General features: G+C 35.6%; 1 protein-coding gene across 2 annotated transcripts in view; it reads left to right on the top strand.

The window, feature by feature from the left end:
* The window catches only part of MARCHF1 (membrane associated ring-CH-type finger 1), a 224,141-nt gene that overhangs the window by 167,037 nt on the left and 36,296 nt on the right, over positions 1–20,808 (top strand). For both annotated transcript variants that reach the window (XM_053976543.1, XM_053976542.1), the window contains exon 4: positions 9,028–9,078. In XM_053976543.1, coding sequence (XP_053832518.1) covers positions 9,028–9,078 — 51 coding nt within the window. The remainder of the gene's footprint in view (positions 1–9,027; positions 9,079–20,808) is intronic.

Below are 20,808 nucleotides of genomic sequence, written 5' to 3'. Positions count from 1 at the left end.
TCTAAATGTGACAAGTAAATCTACAGGCACTGTGTCAGAGAAGTTGGAGCCTTGTACTGAGTGTCAGTAAGCACACAGTTCTCTGGTGAAAAATTTCACAGTGATGAATTCATGCAGTTGCTCACCCTCCCCGTAGGTTTCTCTTTTGTGTTTAAGAGCAAGCTTTTTAAAATGCCTATGTGCATAGAGAAAACATTGATAAGAGACTTAGAGAAAACTCTTTATAGGGTTCCATATTTTGACAAAACAGGAGACACATTTTCCTATATTTATTTTTCATTCCCTCTCTTTTCCCTTATATTTGCCTTTTTCTTTTTTTTTTTTTTCTAAATTTGTTTATTTTCATAATATTTTCTTCAGTTGTAATTAATATTATCCCTCTGCATTTTTCATTTAGTACCCTTTGCAAATAGGTTTCCATACATCTTGGTAATGCCAGGGTATATCATTATAGTACTGAATAGCAGTTTATTGATTTTTTAAGTTATAGTCTTCTTTGCTTTTTCTCTGTGATGTTTTACTAAAAAAATAATGGCAAGCTTCACTTGTCTGGTATCTGTCTTTGCAGATTTTAATTTTTATCTATGTGGTCAGCTTTGGATAAAACAGGCAGCCAAGGTATAATCTGAAGAGCATGGGCAGCTAATAGATGCAGTGCTATGCTTAATGTATAATGTTCACCACACAGTTCCTGAGTCAACAAGGGCAGATACTATTTTAGATGTGTCTTTTTGCTTACTAAGTATTTTAGAATGCCTAATCATAGAGAGCAACCTTAGGTTAGATGCTTGTGATTTTTCCTATGGTTAAAGTATTGTCAGTCAGCTGATGGATTCAGTGAGTGAAACTAGTGGTGTATGAAAATTTGACATCTATTTAAAGAATGAAAACAATCACGTGAAACTCGGGGAAGGGGGGGGGGGGGTGTTGTTAGAGTATGTTAACCTAGAAACTGGTTAGGATATTGTTGTCCATAGTCTCTGATTGTGTCATTTGGAAGTGAGTTGGGTGGTATGAGGTGATTTATTTTTTTTTTTAAGGAGTGCCACAAACTTCTCTGTGAGTAGGTTCAGTCTGATGTATTGCCCTGAGCCAGGGAAGCCGAAAGATCTACTGTGACCAGCTGTTGCCACTCAGTAGTGTACTGCTTATTGCCCAAGTCTATCCTTAGCGACACAGAGTTTCACCTCTTAGCAGAGCTAAGTGGAGACATTTGTCATATTGAGATGCATTCTATTGAATAATTCAAGTACTGGTACTTCTTATTGGCACTTGTTTCTATGAGCATCCAAAATGTACCTGAATGATCAACACCGTTCCCAACACAGTCCAAAACAAAATCCCATACCAGCTACTGTGAAGAAAATTATCCCAGCCAAAACCAGCACTAACCTCATTCTCATTTGTAGTAGGCACTGCCAAAAATGATTTTTCCAATAACAGCCTCTGACTAGAAGCTTACCTCACTATCAGTCAAGGGCAGCTATGTGACACACATTGTCTGTTAACTGATTTGTGTTGAACAAATTCCCAGCTTCATGGTTATTTAATTTCTAATTTTGGCAAGGATTTCTAGGAACTTTTCATTTTTGCTACATGTGGCAGAACAAATTAAAATCTGGCCCTTTTTGTGATGTGAGAAAGGGATTTCACTTACATCAGGTGAGTGTTTAGCATAGTGTTTTCTGACTGCATTCTGTGCATGCCTGTGCTTTGTTTCAAGGCTGATTCAATGCTGCGTTTTTCCTCTTTTTTTGTAATGGTGCATTTGCTCCCATATGAAAACAGCTTTGACCTTGGATGTCTGTGCAATATAGAGAAAGTAACTGAGTATTGAAACATGGAAGATATGCATGTAATTGCAGGTAAAAGCATCACTGTGAAAGCCTTAACAGGAAGCATGCTATTGACTCATCTTGGCCTGTGATGGAAAGTGCCCTGAGCCTCATTAAAGTGTAATTAGCATTTTCAACTCAAAAGGATGGTGGATCAGATTCTGATGTATTTATCATGCTTATTAGCAGCTTAGACTGAAAAAAACCCTGACACACTGAGACTGATATGGAGATAGGAATCTAGCACACTAGAGATACCAGGGCAAGAAGCAGCCATAAGTAACACAGCAATAAGTTTGTGCCATGCAGTTGGTGGCATTGTAAATTTTTGTTTAGAGGACAAAATGCTTAAAAAGAGGATAACTTCCTAAAATGTTTAACTCCAAACTTTATTACAGTGGAAGTACCAATGTAAAATTTTTATGGTCTTCTGTGCTGCAAATCTGGCAATGAGGATTTCTTAGTTGTGCAGGGTCTAAGACAAATAAAGCACCTGTACATTATTCTTAAGTAAAGTTACCCAATAGGCTATGAACAGATTGGTTCCTTGATCATTGCTATGTACTCTCCTAGCCATGTATAAATGTGGCAAAGATATAACTTCTAAGGTAATTAAACTAATTTTTTTTTATGTCACAGTGGAATATGTAGTCTGTTTCTACAAATGGCAGTCAGAATGACATTTTGAAATGCTTCAGCATCTTCAGAACCCTTTTTGTGATAATGAGCTGATTTTGCACAGTTGTGCTTCACAACAGAGCCCTTCAGTTTGTTTAGATTCATTTTCTCCTTCTGCCTTTCCCCTAGTGACTTTGTAGGTGACTTGACATTAATGTTGAACTTCTTAGTGAAGTTAAAAATCTTAGAATAAGCAAGTAATTTGTTTACAAAGAAGGGAGATAGATTTTCTTACATTTTCAAATATAGATTTGACTACCAATAATTTTATACTTGATGACTTAGTGGTAGGATTAGTTTGTAAGAGGAATTATATCTGACTGTTGAATAGTTGAAAATATAAAAAAATAGATAAAATATGTAGCAGCAGAGAGAACAATTGCATGAAAAATAAAAGATAACTGTCAGCTGATGATAGACTTTTTTTTCTGTATTATTTTAGAGCTAAAATCTGTTTTGTCTTCCTTTCAGAATGTAAATTCCCCATATTAAACCTGTTTAGGAATTGGCATTTACTCTGAATTTGTTAGGATGTTATCACTAGCAACTAATTTTCCCCCTCTCCTTTCCCATGGAGAAAAGGCTGTCCAAGTCCAAACTGGCCAAAAGCATCAAGAATGAATCAGAATATTTCAGTATTATAAATATTTCAATATTTCAGTACCAAAAGGCCAGGTATCTGCTCTGTCAGTAGTAACATTGCCATTATCTTGGCATAAATAATTTAAAATAAACAGTATTTTGCTTGTATTTGTTTTAAAAACATAGACCCCAACACAAGAAACTGAAGTAGTTTTTTAGTAATGTAGCAGTAGCCACACCATGGGAGACAGCGTTATCCTGGCTCTGGCTATTTGCAGTACCAGAGAACTAGTAGACAGCAAATACATTCACACATCAATTCATACAAACAGATCAAGAGGTAGTTATTTATTTTTAGATGTTTTATTTATATATATATGTGATAGAGTATATATGAATAATACAGATGGGAATATTCTATGTATTTTGTTGATATTTAATTTTATTGATAGTTACTGTTATCTGTACTTCGTTCTTTTAATTAAAGGTTTCATCTGTATCACAGTCTTTAATATTCACAGTGAGCTTTTTTTCCTGTCACTTGGCACTTTGAATCTAGCAGTTCTGTCATACTGAAAAAAATTCTGGATTCCAGTAAAATTATGAATGATGCCCAGTAATTACAGTGTGTTTATGTCTTAGACAATTATGGGCATTGGAGTTTTTGTTTAACAATTAAAGCAGGTGTTGCCTGCTTTGTGATTTTTTTTCTTTCTGTTTTCATGTTGAGGTATTGAAATAAGTGTATCCACTCTGTACATCAGTTTTATTAATGTCAGTTCCTGCTCTTTCAGCAACTGATGTTGCTGAAACAGCATCATATGTAGATGAGCTACTTAAGATCATCTACATATGTGACAGCTCAGGCCATAAAGAGAAAGCAATTTCTGCTCCTGTTCAGAATTCTAGAAGTAAAAAGGTGTTGAGAGGAGGCTCCTGTGCAGATGCAGTGAGGGGGTACTATGTGGAAAGGCACTTCAGGCAGGCAAAACTGTTTGTCTGCCCTGTGTTGTGCTTTTATTTTAGGAGGCATTTATTTTTGTGACATGTTGTGGCATGACTTACAGATGGGTATCTGTCATTGCAGTCATGTGTGGAATTCCATGGTGGAGGAGGACTGTGTGCAGATGTGTGAAGCAGCACGTGGCACTGCTGGGATCCAAAGATTAGAGTCCACAAAAAAGAAAACTAAGACAAAATATTTTGTAAAAGGGGTTTTCTGGGGGGTGGGTTGGTTGTATTTGTGTGACAAAAGCTGTTGCTTAAGATTCTCCTGTGAACTGAAATATTCTGATTCATTCTTGATGCTTTTGTGCTTACTTCAGAGAGATTAAGTGCAATTCATTAGCAAGGTGCTTGGGTCAGCCTGAGTGATCCTCATAGCCAGAGCAATACAAGGGGCAGCTGAGGAAAGAAACCAGACAAATGGATTAGTTTAAATGTGCTGTGCTGCCCAGCAAGACTTAAAATCGTTAACCGTGCGTATGAATATTTATATATGAACCAGAAAGCAGCTAGCTAATTCCCTACTTTCCTCTTTATAATGAGAGCCTGAATGGTTCACAGCAGTATTTTAGAAATTTGTTATTACTAACCTCTTCCTCTGCCCAGGTAGGGTTTTATTCTCTTACTTTAAAAACAAAAATGTGTTTGTAAGCAGTGTAAGTCGCATTTCCAAATTGGGGAAAAAAAAAAAAAAAAAAAAAAAAAAAGCAGCTGTATCTAAGTATTAGAAAGTTTAATGGGTTTAGATTTAATATGGTCCCTGAAAATAATATCACTTCAAAAACCCAGTCTTGGGCTGAAATGAAGTTTTGGGAAGTAGTTTAATATTGTAAAAAAACAGATTTTGCACTTATTTTTAATTATTTTAATTACTATTTGAATACAGAATTGTTTTGTTTTTATATGGTGGGATGGGTGCTTGGAAAATTCCTCCCAAAGCACTTTCATGAATATGTCATAATCTGAAATTTTGTGGTATTATTTCTCCTTTGTCTTCCTCCCAGAATTTATATTGAAGGCTAAATTACATTTTCAATTCATCCTTAGAAGTGATCTTGGTAAAACCTAATTCTTAGGAAATTTATGAACACAAACTGATTTTTCGTGATAGTCAAGCAGAATAGTTTGAGGAACTTATTTTTCTGCCATCACATTTTAGAAAAGATACCTGATAAGTGTTTGCAGGCTGTAGCGTAGGATAGAAGAGATGAGATACTGGTGGTACAGGACATCTGGTAATAAGGAGAGACATTTCAGTGTGGTCTTCATATATAAGACAACCCAAAAAGCTCATGCCTGTCCAGGAGGAGTCTTGGGAGGAGCTGTTTTGCTATTTTGTTGACTGGATGAAAACACAGTTTTAAGAATTTTGTTGAGAGATCTCTCTGAATATCTTGCTTTCACTTTGCTCAACGGCCAGGACTCTGTGTGTGTACGAATTTAGAAAACTCAAGTCACAGAAGTCAAAAATGCTCTTTACAGACCTTGAATAATTCCTGCTGAGAAGTGTAATTCTAAAAGGTGAATGTTATTTTCTTTGAAATAATCGGATTTCAAGATTAAGAAATTGAATCGGATTTCATTGATGCACAAAAATATGTATAAATATTTGAATATATATGTCTTTGGTTAAATCCTTTGATTATGTCTTCCTTCTACTCTGCAGTGCTGTGGCCTCACCTCGAGTCTTGTGTGCAGTTTTGGGGACTACAATATAAAAAAGCTATTAAGGCATTAGAGAGTGTCTAAAGGAGAGCCACAAGGATGGTGAAGGGCCTTGAGGGGAAGCTGTATGAGGAGTGGCTGAGGTCACTTGGTCCATTCAGCCTGGTGAAAAGGAGACTGAGGAGAGACCTCATTGCAGTTACAGCTTCCTCGTGAGAGGAAGAGGAGGGGCAGGCACTGATCTCTTCTCTGTGGTGACCAGTGACAGGACCCAAGGGAATGGGCTGATGCTGTACCAGGAGACATTTAGGTTCAATATCAGAAAAAGGTTCCTCACCCAGAGGGTGTTTGGGCACTGGAACAGCTCCCCAGGGCAGTGGTGACAGCACCAAGCCTGACAGTTCAAGAAGCATTTGGACAATGCTGTCAGGTTCATGGTGAGACTCTTGGGACGTCCTGTGCAGGTGGGCTGATGATCCTTGTAGGTCCCTTCCAACTCAGCATACTCTATGTTTCGTTGTTAACTTTTAAAATGTAAATTAGTATTGAATCTGTGCAAAAAAAAAAAAAATCTTACTATTTAATAACCTTGTAGGGTAAGCATTCTGCACTTCCTCTTTACTTACTTATAACAGAAATCAATTACTCTTAACAATGTGAGTTCTTTGTAAACATAAATCATTAAAACAGAAGCACACGGACACATTTCAAAAGTGATTTTGCCATAACTTTACTATTCTGTTCTTTTGTTGTAAGAATAGTTGTGCAAGTTGAATAGGAACTTCAATAAGGAATTCTGTATTTGATTTATGTACTGTAATTTAGTGTAACACTTTTTGTTCTATTTATACTGTGGTTTTCATGATAAATCACCATGAAATACCTGAGCCTAGTAATGATGATTAAATTTATTTTCCCAAAAAACTGTTGAGACAACACTCTTTCTCTCAGTTTGGACGATTCAGTGTATGAGCAGTCCTTTGCAGACTAGATGCTGTGAATTTTCAGTTAGTCAGAATCTTGTTGTAACCCAAGTGAAGGAGATAATGTGCCGGAGAGCAAAATGAATCATGTAAAAAGCCTGGAGAGCTGTAGTCAAAAAACAGATTTTAAAAATGAATCTTGAATGATGAATTGTTGAACGAAAAGAAGTTAGAGTTCCAGGGTTCACTACACTGTCAGAAAATACAATGTATTTTTTAATCCAAAGGATGGACAATAAAAGCTGCATGCTTTTAGTAGGGAGTTTCTCAGCTGTGATCCCTGTTCATAGTTTCTAACCACAAAATGGGAACTAATTTCATGGGTCCATAACTTCTATTATTTTGAGGTCAAAGCAGAGCTACTCTAAATTATGTACCCAGAATATCTGAAGTGTATTTTCTATGGATATAAATGCAGACATTCAAAACTGTATATATTTAATGTCATTGAGAAAGGATAAGCAATTATGAATTTATCACAAAAGCTACAGTGGATAATATACCACAGAAGTAATATTTGAATCACTGGATACTTCAGGTCAGAAAGGATCATCTACTCCACAACCCTGTTCAAAGTGGGCCCAGCCTCAAGGACAAAATGTAAAAAATGAATGCATAACTTGAAGAATTTTATTTTTTCTAATTTGTTCTTTAAAAAAAAAGAAAAAGTGACAAACCTGAAGGTTGTTAAGTCCTGAGATTTAGTTTCTATGAGAGAATAAAATGTAGAGTGCTGTGTGGTGAGGGAACTCAGTAATGCTTGGTTTTGATGACGAGTGTCCATTGTACTACTTAGTCCTAGTGAAGACAAAGTAGAAAGAGAGATAATTTAGGATATTTATGTTTGCAGTACAAAAAAAATGATGGCACTGAGGGATGGAATAAAAACATAAGCCACCTACACTCAGGAGGAAGAAAGATACATAGGTATATGGAAAAAGTAGTATTAATACTATTTTTTCATATGGATGTGCTTACTGGGGTTGACAGCAAAGTGACTTTTTTAGTACAAAAATGACAAATAAAAGTGAGGTTTTTTGTTCTAAATGTTTGCAAACAAGTTGCTTAATATTTCTTTTTGGTCATTTTTGCCATCACAGAACTGTCCTGTGCCACAAAGTATTGGGGAAATACTAATTTCTAGGCATTAATGGAGGAGGAAATTTATTCTTTGGTAGCTGGCACCTTCTGTATTTTTCTGTAGTTTTATTGAAAAAAGGTTGAGGAGAGATGGGTCATAGTCAAGTTGAAAACCTCTTGTGGACATGTGTGCATGTATGTGTTTGCATGATGCATGAATTGCAAATAAAGCTGCAGAAGCGAAAGCTCTGCTTTGTGTTTCGACACGCTGTTCCTCCAAGCAGGTTATGTAACAGATTTACACACATGATATTTAGCTCAACTCCTTCTAGGTAAAAATCAGTCTTCATGATGTGAATGTTTCACTTGAGTGTTTGAACAGACATTCTCAAGTGCTGAGAAAAATATTTTCATGATTCTCTTAAGATACGTGCATTCACTAAGGGGATGAGCCCTGTTTCTGAAATAGCTTACCTTTTCAGTGTAAATGAAGCTGAATCAATTGCCAGGAAAGTGTAAATACTGAACCAATTTTTGAACCACTTCTCCACTCCCTCCTTTGGATTGCTAGAAGAAACCCCACAATGACCATGTGCTATGGAAATGTAGCTCCTTGAAGTACACTTTATTAATGCACTTCAGCCTTGCGTTGGTTTGTGTATATGAGTTGTTTGCAAGAGTGAGAGGGGATGGAGGAGTAGATGTTAAACTGAACTGCATCTTTGCATGGTCACAATTTGTTTTTCTCAGAACATATCTATCCAGGAAGTCATCTAGTACTGCTTATTTACCTAGAGGATGAATTCTACTTTTTTTTAGCAGGAGTGTATTCAGTGTAACTGGGAAGTTTTTGTCATTGAACATTTGTTTTCATAAATAAGTACCAGTTTTCATGAGAAGCTCTGATGATTCCTTGATCTTTGACTTGAAATGTTTTTTTCTGAAAAACTGCAAAATAAACCAATATTAATTAAATGCTAGCATTAATTTCTTATAGAACTTTAAAAAAACTTTTGTTCGTGTAATTTGCAAGACTATTGTGATGGTTTATTTCTTGAATTGTCTTCCATTGTACAGTCAGTAGCCAGTCAATGAAGAAAAATAGAGGAAGAGAACCTCTGTGCAGTCACAATCACAGAAAAGATTAGGTAAAGTCCAAATTACTTAACTTTTTTTCATCTTTTAATTTTGTTTTCCAGAATGACAAATCCCCAGGGCGTTCCACAAGTCGATCAAGTAATATTTCAAAGGTATGTGAAATCTGTTTTCTTTTTCTGGAATTTAAAAAAACTAGGTAATTAAATATAAAACAATACTTCAATCCATTATATTCCTTACATATTATTTTGTTTATAGGAATCAGATGTTTATAGGAATCAGTTTTGCTACTGAACATTATGGTTACCCTGTAAACTCCATCATACAATTAGTCATTACTGTAAAACATGTAGTAGCAATAATAAGCAAATAACATATGCACTTATTTTTACCTGCTTTCCCCAAGTGTTTATTGTTACCTTAGCACTTCAGCTTAAGATAGAATTACTACTTGATTTTTCTCCTCCTGTCCTATCTAAATAATAACAGCTGTAATGTTCAAAGCTATAAATCTTTGTTAATTTCAGGCTGAATTCTGAATTCTTTTTACAGGGATATATGGTTCACTGAAGCCAGGACTTTACATCTAGATGCATTTTGGTTTTGAGGAAAGAGAAGGGAAAGTTTAGGAAAGGCAAAATGTGATTTTTTACTGAAGTTCTTTGGTTTTGACCCCCTTTTTTCTTTATTTTCGGTTCAGATGTGGCTGAAATTTATGCCAAAAAACCAGGATATATAGGAGGTAAAAGATAAAAATTCTTTTTTTTTTTAAATCCACGCCTAAATATCTGCCTTACATTATGTTTGTTTTTTAAATATTTTGTATTTAGTGCAAGCATAGGATTCTTTAACCTCTTCCCAAGATATTTTTGTCTTTGAAGTACCCACTGTAAAACATTTTTCTTCTCAGAGCATAAAACAAAAAAAAAGACAACAAGCCTCAACTGTGATTTCAAATTAAAATACTAGTTCCATGTTAGGTTCTGCTCTCTTATGTTAAGAAGGGAAAAAGAAAGGCAGGGAAAAAGAGGTAGAATATATCCAGCCTGCTGTAGGATATTGCTGAAACTCTTCTGGGCTTGCTGCCTATCCTTAGAAATCATATAGTTATATGCTTACAAACTTGATCACCAGGAATTTTATTAATTATTTTAATTACTAGTTTTAAGTGCATATCCCTAGCAATAGTTACTGTAAATCTATTATGAATTGATATTACTTTTTCTGCTTTTTTTAAAGATGGATGCATGGGTTGCACTGTGACAAAGCATAAATATATTCACTGACATGAGAAACCTGCTGGTGACTAACATTATTTTGAAGTGATTTGTGCAGAAATCAGTATAGTTGCTTATTAGAAAGTGATATTTGCACTGGTTTTAGTTGCAAGCTAAAAACCCAGGTTTTCAGTCATGCACTTTATCTTTTTTCTGATGTATAGCATCATGCACTGTTTTGGATCAATTTTTCTATGTGAAGCTACCTGCCAGTTAAGTTTTTCAATGCTGAAAGGCATCTGATTGGAATTCCAGTTTTCTTTGTCTTCTGACTTAAAATGCTTTCTTTGTAATGCAGGTTTTTGTATGTGTGTCTATACACAGAAAAGTAAACACGTGACTTTATAGGTTAATATTGCATGGCAGAAAGTGATAGTAAAAAAATACTCCACATCAAAACAAGATTGAAAGCTTCTAGGCCGGATAAACTACATGCCTAAGGCAAGAGCTGTGTTCTGTGCAATGTCAGATCTTGCACACAACAAAAATTTCAATGAGCAGGAAAATTAGGTAATCTTTATGTAAAGCTATAAATTAGTGTCATCAAAACATTGTCTTTCACTGTTTTCATTTGCCTGTATGTGTAAGTTAAAAAGGGTCAAATGAAATTATATTGTGATAGTTAACATGTTTTGTGTATTCCACCCTTGGCTGGATCTAGAGCTCCTGCTCCAGAGCAGATACCACTGGATTTTGTACCAACCTATTTGTGAAATGAAATACAGCATAGATTCTGTAAATGCAGATTCATATTTCATAATAATCTTAAATTGTTTGTTTGGAGAGAACACCTGAGGTTTGCAGTGTATGCTTGGGCATTTTTGCATGCTAGGCACATGAATTTTAAGTCTGAATTATGTGGTATTACAGATTAAACTGAATTGTTGAACACTGAATATGTCTTACCTAGTCATAATGAGAAGGAATGGTTTTGATTTGGTATTTTCCAGATACTAGTTAGTATATATCTATTCAGTCTAGAGATTTTACGATCAAACATTCCCAAGACAGGTGGATGGGTGTGGGTGTGTGTGTGTAAATCAACACCTCAATTTTACCATTCACTTTTGCTGTCTGTTGAGAGTGTAAAAGTTTAGCATGTTGCAAGGACTTTTCTTATTGCATATAATTTTCTGGCAAGAATTTCAGTGACAGACTATTTAAGGCAAATAAAAGAATAAAACCTAAAATATTTGACTGACAGCTGTGGCTCTCTTCAGTGAACAGCAACCAGGGAATTCTTTCATGCACCTCAGCCATTTATTTATTTATATCAAGAAAACTGCCTTGGAACTCCAAAAGCAACTGCTTCTGTTAGTTTTCCAATCAGAGACAATTAGGAAAATGTATCAGTGTCTGATTTTTGCTGCACTTCTGGTAATAACCTAAATCTTTCCCGTGCAATCAATAAACAATGTTTTTGTGTTCTACCCTGCTAGCACTTAATTAGATATGATTAATAATTTAATAACTATATTATTAAGTCATATTTTGGACTGAACAGTATTTCACATTACCTTGTATTGACGAAGTGTAGCCCTAGTTAGTAGTTATGGCTTTCAAAACCCATCTACATAAAGAAACCTATACACATAAAGAAAAATATGAAACACTTGGATATGTGAGTTATGAACCAGCCTTGATGAATTTAAATTATTACTATTTTTTTAAGCATTAGACTTTTTTTTCCACCTATTTCCTATGTTGCTGGCAGCAGAAGGAACTTAATTATTCTTTGTAAGAGATAGTGTTGTGCAGTGTTCTGGATTTCAGAGTTGAAATTATCCTATCTGCATGTGTTTAAAATCTAAGTAAATTAAAAACTTGACCTTGTTTATTACCTATTTGCCATTGCTTAGCTTTCTGTACACTGTAACTTCTTTCATTAAAATTCTTATGTCTTCCTAAATAGATGTATAATTTAAGAGGAAGGGTAGTCAGAGAACGTTCTGGTGGATTCATTGTTTTCTCTTGTGGTTAACCAGTGGAACAAATTTTATGTCTGAATTACAGTCTGTAGACTTTATGCTCTATATGTATTTCTGAGGCTGCCTGGTTATGTTAAAATGCTTTCTGGAAGAAATGTTTCTAAAATACTGTAATTATTTTTCTGTATGTTAATTATGATTCAAGAGCTCATTAGCGAAGGATGCTCTCTCAGTAGCAAGATCTAAAATTCTCTGATGGGAACCATGGGCTTACTTTTCAGTGCAGAGAAAATCAGGCTTGGCACAAATTGCCTGAATTTTGATTTGCCTCAATTACTTCTCAAAAGCCTGTAGCAGGTGTTAGAACACTTTTTATTTACAAGTCTCTGAAGCTTCCATCTAATAAAATTCTGCCAAGTTATATCAGGAAGTGAGGTGCTTGTTTTGGATTATTCTGTGTGGTAATATTCGCATGTCTAATTTAGAACATGAATAGCAATAGAGGAAAGAAAGAAGGAAAGAATTGTTTTTACTCTATGTTAGCAATTTCTGATTTCTTGTGTCGGATGGGGCTCCTCTCAATAAGATACAAATGAAAACCAAAAGGTACCAGGATGCTGATCTAGATGAAAAATTTATCGTTTCCAATGTATTGATTGTTGATTCGAATCACTCAGTTTGTGACTCTGAAATAAATTTCACAAACTGGGTATCAAATTCTGTAATAAGGAATACACTATTTATAATAATAATAGTATAATAGTAATAAATAATACAATATTTATAATAGTTACAAATTACAGTTTAATCTCTTTCATTAAAATTGAATAATCTTTTACATGGGTTTTGATATTCTCAAATATTTCATCCTCTCTCTGTATGAGGTGATTGTATGAAAAGTCCTGTATTTGGATGGTTTACCCAGCTTGAAGCAGAACTCACTATTACACACTGTGTTTGTAATGGCCAAATATCACCATGTCTTAGGCGGTGACACCAAGAGAGAGCACATAATAGCTCCTGATAGGTTTTATGGTAAAAAAAAAAAAAACATAAAGGAACTTAAGTGTTCTTTTTGAAGAAGTTCTTGCCATGTACTTTGTTTGCCAGAACTAGGATTGCAGCATTTCCAAGATAACCTATTGCATGACTGACTCCTAAAGACCAGTTGTGTGACCCCTTGTGTTTTGCTACAGGCAGCTACGATGCTCCCAGTTGATCCATAGTTCTTACTGTTCTTTGCCAATTTCATGCTAATCATGAGTGAAAATTCTCTTCCAGACTGGTGGTTGCTTTTTTTCAAGGAACCACAAAGCTCCATCCCTTCCAAGTGTAGGTTCTAGATGACTGTAGTGAGCAACTGGAGGAAAACCTAGGGCTTTCAAGAAAGAAAATAAATCAAGGAAAAAAAAGTCCTCGCTCTTGTAAAGCATAAAATGTCAGCCCTCACAAATGCTTTTACAGTAGGTAATATGGTGTATACAAAACTGGCATTAAAATAGGAGTATAAATGTTACATTAGTCATCAAATCATTCTTCTTGCTCATAAACAGAATCATTATTATGAAAGCTGAAGACTAACCTAGCACTTAGCTCTCATTTACTGAAAACAACAATGCAAAGTAAACAAGTTAGTGAAAAGATTTTCTTCATCAGAACAGAATTCGTTTTGAACATAAACAAAAAAGGCAGAAAACCAGAACTAGAAGTAGGTTCATTGCATAGTAACTGTTTCTGCACTTTTAAAAACTCCTAGATATGAATATTTTATTTCTGTGTATAGAGGATGCTTTGCGGTTTGTCCATGCAATTTATTCTTTGTTTACAATAAGCTTAACAAAAGGCATGATAGCAGAATTCACCTAAGTCTGCCTGAAAATTGAACTGAATAAAATCATATGATTTTATGATGGTATTAAATACATGGGGACAACCATCAGAAAATAATTCACATTGACACATTCAGATAAAACTGCATATATGTATGAAATGTGTTGTGCCACAATTTCCATGTTTTTATACAAGCTCACTCAGTGTTCAGTACCCATATATCATTTAAATTTCTGTTATCACAGAATTCAGTCCTATCCTGTGATAGCCAATATCATACAGAAGCAGCTTTGATTTGTTTTCAGTAAGTGGAGCATGCAAATTATTACATATGCTTATTATATACAATTATTTTAATTATTTCTGTAATTATAAATAGTAATTGTGATCTGTAACATACCTGTTACATATATACTCCAGAAATCTTTGCACGGCATTTGTTTTTTCACCATGACACTCAGAAGCACATTTCGTGTATTTGTCCTAAAAACAAATTCATATAAGCAAACTTTGTTTCTACAGTGGTAAAAAATTGGGGGGGGGGGAGGGGGGTCATGCAATTTTATGTTTATTGCACTTCATAGAAATACAGTATCTCTTGTTTTTCACAATGATGCATTCTCAGGGTTTCACTTCTTTTGGTTTAGTAATTTCAATATCCTTACTACAACTCTTTTGCTTTGTCACATTTAGGCTTCTCTCTTCCTTTAGGGCTGGAATAAATAGACATCAAATACACACCAGAATGGAGTTGTTCAAGCATAAGAATGGTATTCTCACAGATGGGATTTTATCCTGTCTGTCTCCTGCACAGTCCACCAGACCCAAGGAAGAACATGGTGGGTGTGTGCACTCACATGCACTTGTGAGAGCATGGCAGGAGTGTCATCTGAGTGAAAGCTGTTTAGGATATAGGAATGTTTTGAGGGTTTCGGTCTTGCAGATAGAGGGATCTGTGAAAACAGATGCCCTCTTTGGAATAGAAATTCTGAATGGTTCTCTGAGTCCTGCCTACCTTTAGAAATAAAGGGCCACAAAATCCAGTAACAAAGAAAATGCAGGTTTTGTGCTTCACCTTTCCTATAGGCTAAATTTCCATTTAGCTCCCTCCAGACAGTCAAAAGCTGCTGGTCTCATGGCTCTGCACTTTTTGTAAAAAAAACTGGCACATCCTTTGTTCCAATTGCCTATATTTTTTTTAAGAAGCATGAAACCTTTTTATTTAAAAAGTGATAGTGACTAGAAAGATGCATCCTTGAAGAGAATCATTAATTAAAAATACTGTGTTGCTACGATACGAAGAATAATGCATGCATATAATCCATCTGATAATTCAAAGCTTAGCTAGCAGTGCTTCTATGCCTATAGAAAAAGTGGGTTTTTTAGTCAAACCTGTACCTTGAAAATAAAGATTAACATAGATTAGTAAGGCAGGAGAAAACAACTTAAACAAGCTGATTGAATTTACAAGTTAAAGCTGTAATTACTCGTTTGCTTCATTTTTTAAATGATAGTATGGATTTGCTATTTGCAATTTTGATTTTAGATTTCAAGCCACTTTATAACATGATCATACTGACTTTTAAAGATGCTGAGTGGTATTGTTTGGCAGAATCCTAAGGATTTTACTGCTTCTTCCTTGTGTGTTACTTTTCCCTTAATTCCTTCTCTTCAAAGGCAGATGAAAGGAGGGAAGGAGGAAAGGAGAGGAAAAAAAAGGTTTGGAGAAGAATTTTGCAAGGAATTATTTACAAAAAAAAGAAAATCTGTGAAAGAATATGTAACAGAAATTCAGTTACCAATTAATGTAACAGTTGCTGTAAAGGCATCAATCAGATTAAAACAACTTTGAAATCTGAGCACAAAGCAGGAACTCTATCATAAAGAAAAAAAATAGAGCAAAAGTAACAGCCAAACAAACCTAAATGCAGAAACCCCCTCCCACAAACCCATGCACACAAATTTCAGTTGCCATCAAGACCGAGCTTGTAAAATAACACCCCCCTTGGGTCACCATCACCATGTTTTGGAACTTTTTAGACCTGAGGAAATGTCCGCATAAAAGTTCATAAAGGTGGATGTTTTCTGCAGAATGTTGCATTGTTTACAAAGCAGAAATTTTCAGATTAGAATACACAGGCTGGGTCTCCTGCTGAGCTTATTGCCAGACAAACTGCTCTTATTTTCTAAGGGATCCATTCCTTTGTGTGCTGTTTCTCAAATAGGATAGAGTTTCAGCTTTTTAACTATAATGGCTGGTGGGATCTGGAGTATTCTGTGATACATCACTGCTACTAGAGCAAACTCAGTAGGAGAATAAAAGCATTAGACATGTTCCCTGTCTGCCCTATCACCCAGCAATTGTCTGCAGCTTTCATCGTCAGCAGTGTTCTAAGTTGACCAGCTTTTGGAAACGCCTCTGTTCAGAACAGAGACAGGAGAAGATTCATTAGCCTTTCTGGTGATAGCTGTGAGGCCATTTTATATAAGCTGTCCATTACATCATCTCGTTTTTCAATTCAAAGCTTCAGTCCCTTACTATGGGATTCTTTGCACTTCTAGAATCTTCTTTTACTCAGCTTTTCTGTTAAGCTGGAGCAGATCCCTTCTATGTTCTTAAGAAGAGCACAACTTGACTCATGTTCTTGTACTAGTTTCAAGACAAAGATTAAGCAGTAGATGGCCTCTAAGGACTTTTTTTCCTATTTAATTTTATTTATTTCAATTTATTTATCTGTAAACTTCTGTCAGATCCAGAACACCTAAGTAAAAGCAGTCTCAATTTGAAATTCTTACTATTTTCACCAGTTGTATTTATTTCTGTCCCCCATTTCTGTCTTTACTGGTTTTCTAACACAGACACAAGTGTGTGACACTGAAGTCCCCTTGTGCTGGGTAAGTGATTATCATCTCACTTATCCTGAAAACTCTGTAGTTACCAGTACTCTGCTTGAAAAGCACACTACCAACATACCAAAAATAATTATGGAAGAGTGCCCTGTCATGTCTGTTAATTGAATTGCATATCCTTGACAAGAGAGTTCATCTAAACTGGCCAAGACAGCAGAAGGTGGTGACTGGGGAATCTCTCTCTACTAACAAATCTTTTTGAAATGCCAAACCTGATCAGCTGGAGTTGGCATTATCCCTTAGACCTCTTCCTTGTGCTGATGGCATAGAGAAATGAGCCGCCTTGCTTATAAATTAATTGTGAGACAGCTTTATTTTGAATTACCACATTTAATTCTGCTACTGATGTAATTTGTTATGATAAAATTAGTACAGTGCTTGTTTAGTTTTCCCATTCCAGTGAGCTGTACAGTATACCTGTCTGAAGAAGACATTCATTCAAGGAATAATATTTTTAAAAAATTGTTATTCAGCCTCCCAGGTGGGATTGGAGTCCTCAGCATCAGTCTGATCCCTCTATTCACTAAATACAGTATCTCAAAATATTCAGTGTGCTGTAAAATAGCAATGTGATAGCAATTATAGCAATAAGAGCTGTATGTCTGCTTGAGACCGTTTCCAACATCTGTTGCATATACATTCCCAAAAGAGCTGGACTGATACGACGTGAGCAGAATATATTCAAATTATCATATTCTGGTTTGTCAGATATGCCTTGAAAATACACAATTCTCTCTGTAAACACACTACCCAAGTAAATGCTCTCAGACTGGATTTAAGAGATATTATTATCTAAATTTTTAAAATTAGTTTGGGGTGTATGGCTTGTAGAAGAGATGGCAAAGAGGGAATATTGCCAAAAGAATTGGGGTAAACCTAGAGGCAGTGCTGGTAGCAGAAAGCAGATACAGTTACTGCTGTCAGAACAGGGTAGGATGAAAAAGTAAAGGGGTTTAGGGATAGAGCTCCATACTAGGCATCCAGCTGAGTTGAAATTTGCAGGTTCTTAAAAACAGCTAATCTAGCTGTGAATTATTGTATTCATATGACATGTGGTAGCAAGGACAGACCTGACATTAGCAGGTCCTTCCACTCCTATTTAGTTTACAAAGACTAGACCTATTTACAAAATAAGGGCCTCCATTTCCTGTGAGGGACACAAATCAAGATCAGAAAATTAATATCAGAAACACTAACCTTTTTGGTTTTAGAAATCACTCCCTCAGTTCATTTTTTTTTTCCACATCAAGCACTTTTAAGATTCAGCTGGATGGGGTGATGGGACATGTTTTCCACGCTGTGCTTTTGCCAAGAAAGGTTGGACTGGGTGATCCTTGAGGTCCCATCCAACCTGGTATTCTATGAATCTATGATTTGATCATGAAAAGCTAATTTAATGTAGATAAATGTATATAAATTTAGATAATGTAGGTAAAATTTTGTGTTACAAAGTTGTAAAAATTGAATGAATTATATTTGATCACAGGTAAGAATCTGAATTATCTTTTGTATAACTTGTCATGCTTTGTTTTTGAAGACTTAAATGGTGCATTGGCTTTTGCCTGCCAGTTTTCATGTTTGCTCCAATAGGGCTTAGACAGACAAGCAAAAAGCATTCATTTTGTAAAAGATATTTATGTAAATTAGTTTTGAAGGAAATAAACTATGACTTATGTACAGCTAAACATAGCATCATGCCTGCACTGGGGAACTAGAAAGTAAATTTGACTGAGCAGGGCTGAAACAGTCCAGACCTCTTGACAGTTGAAAGTAAAATGTAAGATTTAGGTAGTCAAACTGATAATGTAATTTTTATCTTAAAATAATTAGATTTCTGCTGACCTGCAGTTTCAAATCATAAGTGTAAAAGCCTTTCAAGGAGTTTGTTTAGTTTTTGGCTTTATTTCAGATCTCTTAAGAAGTGTCTAGCTGGCTTCCTGCTTTAATAGCTGCTGAAAGTTTCTTGAATTTGTGCAGACATAATGTATGGTTGCTGGGCCAGCTTAGCCAGTCTCCTTATCACTTCAAAGGGTACTGCTTGTGGCAAAGTGATGTAAAAATTCCTTTTACTGCATGGAGTTGACCTGACCACCATTTAAGACCAGGCCAAATCCCTGAGATCCCAAAAGAAGGAATGGTAACAGTCCTGGAGCTGTGAGGTGAAAAAAGAAATGAGCTCATCGTGAGGGATGAATTTAAGATTCCACACTCAACTCTGGGGCTGGATTTCTTCAGCAGTCTTTCAGCTGGGGCGTAGTCTGGAGGGATGTTTTTTCACGCAGCAGCAGCACGTAACCCAGTAACATTAGTTATTGGTGCTGATGTCTGCATCTTTCCTCATTAAGTAGCTTAAGACATGCCTAATTACTTCATACTAATCTCAGAGGCTGAGATGGAAGGAGATTATATATCCAACTATGCATCTAACATATGTTTCAAATATGTATATAAGAAAATCTCATGCTCTGTCCCAATGCATGTAATTGAAATGCTGCTTTTGTAGAAAAGATATGAAATACGATTTCTCTCACAGATACTTGTCCTTTTCTTCCAGCATGACATTGCATGTATACACACTAATGTTCCTCCTTTTGTCTGGTGAATCCAGACATGGTAAAAACTTGGAACACAAGGATTGTGTAAATTAATTTATCAATCGCTTTATCAATCTAATTTCTCATTTTAGCTTAGTTGTTGTATCTCTGAGTTTTGTTCATAGAACTAGAAGTAAAGAGTTTGTAATATTGTTGGTGGGTTTGGTGTATTTTTGTGATATTAATCAACAGGTAAAAATGGCTACTTGAATTCCAGGAGCTAGAAGATTGTTTTCTTGCAAAATCACTATTCTTAAGTCTCAGCCGATATCCATATAAAAGCAAAAAATCCACATAGTGGTGACTGATGTTTCCAAAAGATGTATGCATTAAATAGAATGGATATTGAGAACCTCGGCAAAAAGTGAAGTGTTTGCAGGTACTTGCTGTTTGTAATTATTTTTGCTTGTACTATTAATTTTCCAACACCTTTTTAACACCACAAAAATGTCTGTGGTGTCATATAATTTCAATTATATGACTGAATTTGGTTTGCTAGTACAAAAGATCTGGATAAGAGGCTTTACATCTTTGTATGATTTGTACTTTGTACTCTTGCTTAATAGTTATCCTTCCCTTGCATCTGGTGCACGATCTTGTGGAATTCTGAGGTTTGTGGTATTTTGTCTGCATTTGGAAGTGGTGATCATAATGGGGTGGATGGGGATACTAAAAACAAATACTCTTGATCAGCTACAGGAAGGTCATAGCCTTGAGAATTATTTGTATTGAACCCACTTCCCACAATACCATGTCTTGTGATGGATTCAGAAGAATCACAATGCCTTGGTTTTACATTTGGATTCCATACAGTTCTGCTGCCAGTAGATAGCAAGGCAGATTGAAATGGTTTGCTGTTAACACCATCAAAATATGTTTTCAGTGAAAGTATTGGTTAACTGAATCTGCAATTTGTAGCAACAACCTTATGAGCAAAATGTCACATACTAAACATGTTTTATATCTCTTCTGCTGTTTGAGAATGTGATCAGCTCTGTAGAGCTGCACTTTGAATTTTTCTGGCTCATCTCAGTTTAACATTTTCAGCTCTTCTAGAAGATCTGATTGCCTTGAAAACCTTTTAAAACACACTCTCATCTTCCTGCTGTTTCATCAGTCCACTCAAGTTAGCTTTGGGTTCTCCATCACTCAGTGTATTGCAAATGCACTTCACGTGATTTGGAAAGGCATCATCATGGTTGGTTGACTGCATGAAAGAAAATCCGTACTTTTTCCCTTCAGACATTTACAGTAGAGCCAAATGAAAATTCAAATGCTGAAAGCTGCTTCCTCAAACAGTGACAAAAAGTAGTCATGAGCAAATGAGAGCTCGAACACTTCAG

The sequence above is a fragment of the Vidua macroura genome, chromosome 4 (assembly GCF_024509145.1).
Source record: "Vidua macroura isolate BioBank_ID:100142 chromosome 4, ASM2450914v1, whole genome shotgun sequence".
Lineage (NCBI taxonomy): Eukaryota > Metazoa > Chordata > Aves > Passeriformes > Viduidae > Vidua > Vidua macroura.
This window is presented reverse-complemented; position numbering and strand designations above follow the sequence as displayed.